At 35.6% G+C, this 3,840-nt stretch overlaps 1 protein-coding gene across 1 annotated transcript; it reads left to right on the top strand.

The window, feature by feature from the left end:
* Positions 1-2,454: 2,454 nt before the first annotated feature.
* Positions 2,455-3,402, top strand: LOC101986928 (olfactory receptor 494-like). The gene has a single exon (XM_013347709.1). The coding sequence runs from the start codon at positions 2,455-2,457 to the stop codon at positions 3,400-3,402; it is 948 nt and encodes a 315-aa protein (XP_013203163.1).
* The last annotated feature ends 438 nt before the right edge of the window (positions 3,403-3,840 follow it).

The following is a 3,840-nucleotide window of genomic DNA, read 5'->3' as shown; positions in this document are numbered from 1 at the left end:
TGCCAAGTGAAAGTGCACCAATACTCACATACAGGAAAACAAGAGATCACTTGAGATTGACAGGTGACCCCTTGGAAATTAATTGTTTTGTGTGAAATTTAGTGCTCAATAATCACTGGGAATAAAGTAATGATCCCTGTTGATTTAAATTCACACTGGAATCCATAACCTCACCAGGGACTTATCCTTAGTAATAACAGTGCAGACAGCTTTGTAGGTATAAAAATCATAGTGACTTTGAACTTCTTACTTTCAAATGAATTACCACAAGAGGTAAGATTTTGTTTTTGTTGGTAAACAGAGATACATTATCCTTTGAAGATGTACTACATTTACAAACCATAGTGCAGAAATAAGGCAGATGAAGTAAAGCAATAATATAGCAGAAGGAAAATAAACATATTTATTGAACTACCTTATATTTCCATGGGTGAATTATTCAGAATGATTAGGCATAAAATTGAGTTTTCACTTTTTATTTTATTGAAAATATATTCTTACCTCACATACTACATCTTGACTAGTTTCCCCTTCCTACACTCTTCCCAACTATTTCCAAGTTTTCAAAGATTCCTATTTATCTATCCAATGGTAAGACCAGAAAGAAACAAGAGCTTCAAATACAACACACATATCATTCAGCCAAAAGATAACAAGTTCACTCGCTATTAGATGCTTTGGTGGCTTACTCTCAATGAATATCAAGTACAGATACCCGCTTAGTTTATCGACTGAATGTTTGTGTCATAGGCATCATCATAAATAAAGAATGTGAGGGATTATAGTCAATCTGTGCCATGCTAGATGAACTTTCATAAACCTATTTTATGCAAATACTCTTAGTTGAGTATTTGCAAATCAGTGTCCTCTGTTGAAAATCATGTGAATTTATTCCATCACACTCCTGTTAGAAAACACTGTGACCCTGGAAAGCTTCTGATAGGTTTTAATAAAATATTAGTAATATCATGATAAATATTATTCATATTTTACATGCTGATGAAATTGCTATTTCAAAGTACTTTCAATAGAAGTAATCTATTTAAATATTTAATGAGCTTACCACAGGAAATTGTATTTGCAATTTTAGTGTGATCTCTGTTTTATTTCTTCTCAGTTCTAGTAAGAAAATTTACATCCTTTTTAAAAGTTGATTAAGACATGAACTTACTTACAGAAATAATAGACTTTGTAATGAGTGTCACCAGCAAAGCACCCCTCTATGTATTAACCATTGGAAAGCAGAAATGCCACTCTGATGTCTGTGCTTAATTTGAATGTGCCCTCAATTGCATGGTCAGGCATAATTATGTGTTACTACAAGGAATACTGCAAATTCAACATGAGTAGTTTTCATATCTACTGTAGTTTTTAAAAGATTTGTTATTTTGATTTTGTGTTTATGAATATTGCCTATGTTACGAATTTATATATACTTATTTGCACCACATACATGCCTGATGTCTGTGAAGACCAGAAAAGGACATTAAGTCCCCAGAACTAGAACCTCAGAGAAACCATGTGAGTACTGGGGATCAGACCATGGTTCATTGCAAATGAAAAAAGTGCTCTTAATTACTGAACTATCTCTGAACCCCAATAATTTGGTTAATTTATTATATAAATTTATTATATAATAATATATAAGATTTATTATATAAATCTTAGAAAACTTAAAATGCATTTGTGTCATAAAATAAAACTGATAAAACTGTAATGCTATTTAATGGAATTAAGAATAAAATATATACAATAGTTTTTTCTTTTTTACTCATTTTTATTAATTTTTTAATTAAAAATTTCTGCATCCTCACCACATCCCTTATCCCTTCCCCTCCCTCCACTCCCCATGCCCCACTCCCCTTTTCCTCCCTTTCCAGTCCAAAGAGCAGTCAGGGTTCCCTGCCCTGTGGGCAGTCTGAGGTCCTCCTCCCTCCATATAGGTCTAGGAAAGTGAGCATCCAAACCACCTAGGCTCCCACAAAGCCAGTACATTCAGTGGGGACAATATTTTTAAAATCCTGTGCTTGTGATGTAGTAAGCATTTAATAAAAGTTAGTCATTATTTATCTCTTCAAATTGTCTTCTCTGACGTTTTGTTATATTTATAACAAGTATATTGCTATCTTCTTAAGATTTACATTATTTTATAATTATTTAAGGATTTATTTGAGTGATGGGATTGTTCAGATAACAAGATAAAAGTTATTTATTCTTTGTAATAAATTTCTAACATTTCTACTTAAATTATTTGGAAGGCATTATTGTACACAGATGGACAAATTATGAAAACCCTAGTAAAACGTTCATTGTAGGTCCAATTTAAAAATATATTTATATATTAATTGGTAATGCTTTCCATGTGTGATTAAATTGAATGAAGTGACCTATTTATAAACCCTTTCCTGTAATTTGTCCATCACAGTCTGGTTCTGTCAGAAGCTACACTACCTCATGGCTCTCCAGGAGGAAGGGAGAAACCACACTGCAGTGACAGAGTTCATTCTATTGGGCCTGACAGATGACCCAGTCCTTAAAGTCATCCTCTTCACCATCATCCTGTGCATCTACCTGGTGACCGTGTCTGGGAACCTCAGCACCACCCTTCTCATCAGAGTCTCTTCCCAGCTGCATCACCCCATGTACTTTTTTCTCAGTCACTTGGCTTTTACTGACATAGGCCTCTCATCTTCTGTCACACCCAATATGCTTGTCAACTTCCTGGTAAATCAAAGGACCATCTCATATCTTGGATGCTTTATACAGTTTAGCTCAGCTGCTTTTTGGGGGGCAATTGAATGTTTCCTTCTGGCTGCCATGGCTTATGATCGCTTCATAGCAATTTGCAATGCACTTCTTTATTCAACCAAAATGTCCACACAAGTCTGCATCCAGTTGGTTGCAGGATCTTACATAGGCGGTTTCCTTAATTCTTCCACCTTCTCCCTTTCCTTTCTTACTTTTGTTTTCTGTGGACCAAACAGAATTAATCACTTTTTCTGTGATTTTACTCCATTAGTTGAACTCTCCTGTTCTTATGACAGTGTCCTCATAGTTCTTGATACTTTTTGTGCTGGCTCCATAGTTTTGATAACAGGGTTTGTCATAGCTGTCTCTTACACATACATCCTCATCACCATCCTGAAGATGCGCTCTACTGAGGGCCGCCACAAGGCCTTCTCCACCTGCACCTCCCACCTCACTGCAGTCACACTCTACTATGGGACTGTCACATTCATCTATGTGATGCCCAAGTCCAGCTACTCCACAGACCAGAACAAGGTGTTGTCTGTATTCTACATGGTGGTGATTCCCATGTTGAACCCCCTCATTTACAGCCTCAGGAATAATGAAATTAAGGGTGCTCTGAACAGACAGCTTCATAAGAAAATATTTTCTTAGAGCAGCCTAATGTTTTATAAAACTTAATATAATAGGGATAATTATTCAAAACGAATGGGACCTTTATCTCAGATTTTTTTTTAGGTTTCTTGTTATAACTTTTGTCCTCATCTCTGTTTTTCCCAGTGTATTTAGATATTACATTTATTGCATTTCTCTTTTTATACTTGAAAATGTGTCCTTGAAAACCTAAAATGTATTTTTGTGTCCAGTTTCTGTCACAAGCCTTCTCCTTATAACTCCCTCTTCTATATACCTGATTATTGTTTTTGATGAAACCTAAATTGTGCTACCTGTACAGACTTAGGTATTATACTTCCCCTGAAACATGGAAAACTACACCATTAAAAAATGTACTCACGGCTGAGGAGTTCCATCTGGACTGGTGAGTGTGTGCTATCCAGGGGCAGAATGTCCCTGAAGAGAGCACAAACCCCC

This window comes from Microtus ochrogaster, chromosome 8 (assembly GCF_000317375.1).
Source record: "Microtus ochrogaster isolate Prairie Vole_2 chromosome 8, MicOch1.0, whole genome shotgun sequence".
Taxonomy (NCBI): domain Eukaryota; kingdom Metazoa; phylum Chordata; class Mammalia; order Rodentia; family Cricetidae; genus Microtus; species Microtus ochrogaster.
This window is presented reverse-complemented; position numbering and strand designations above follow the sequence as displayed.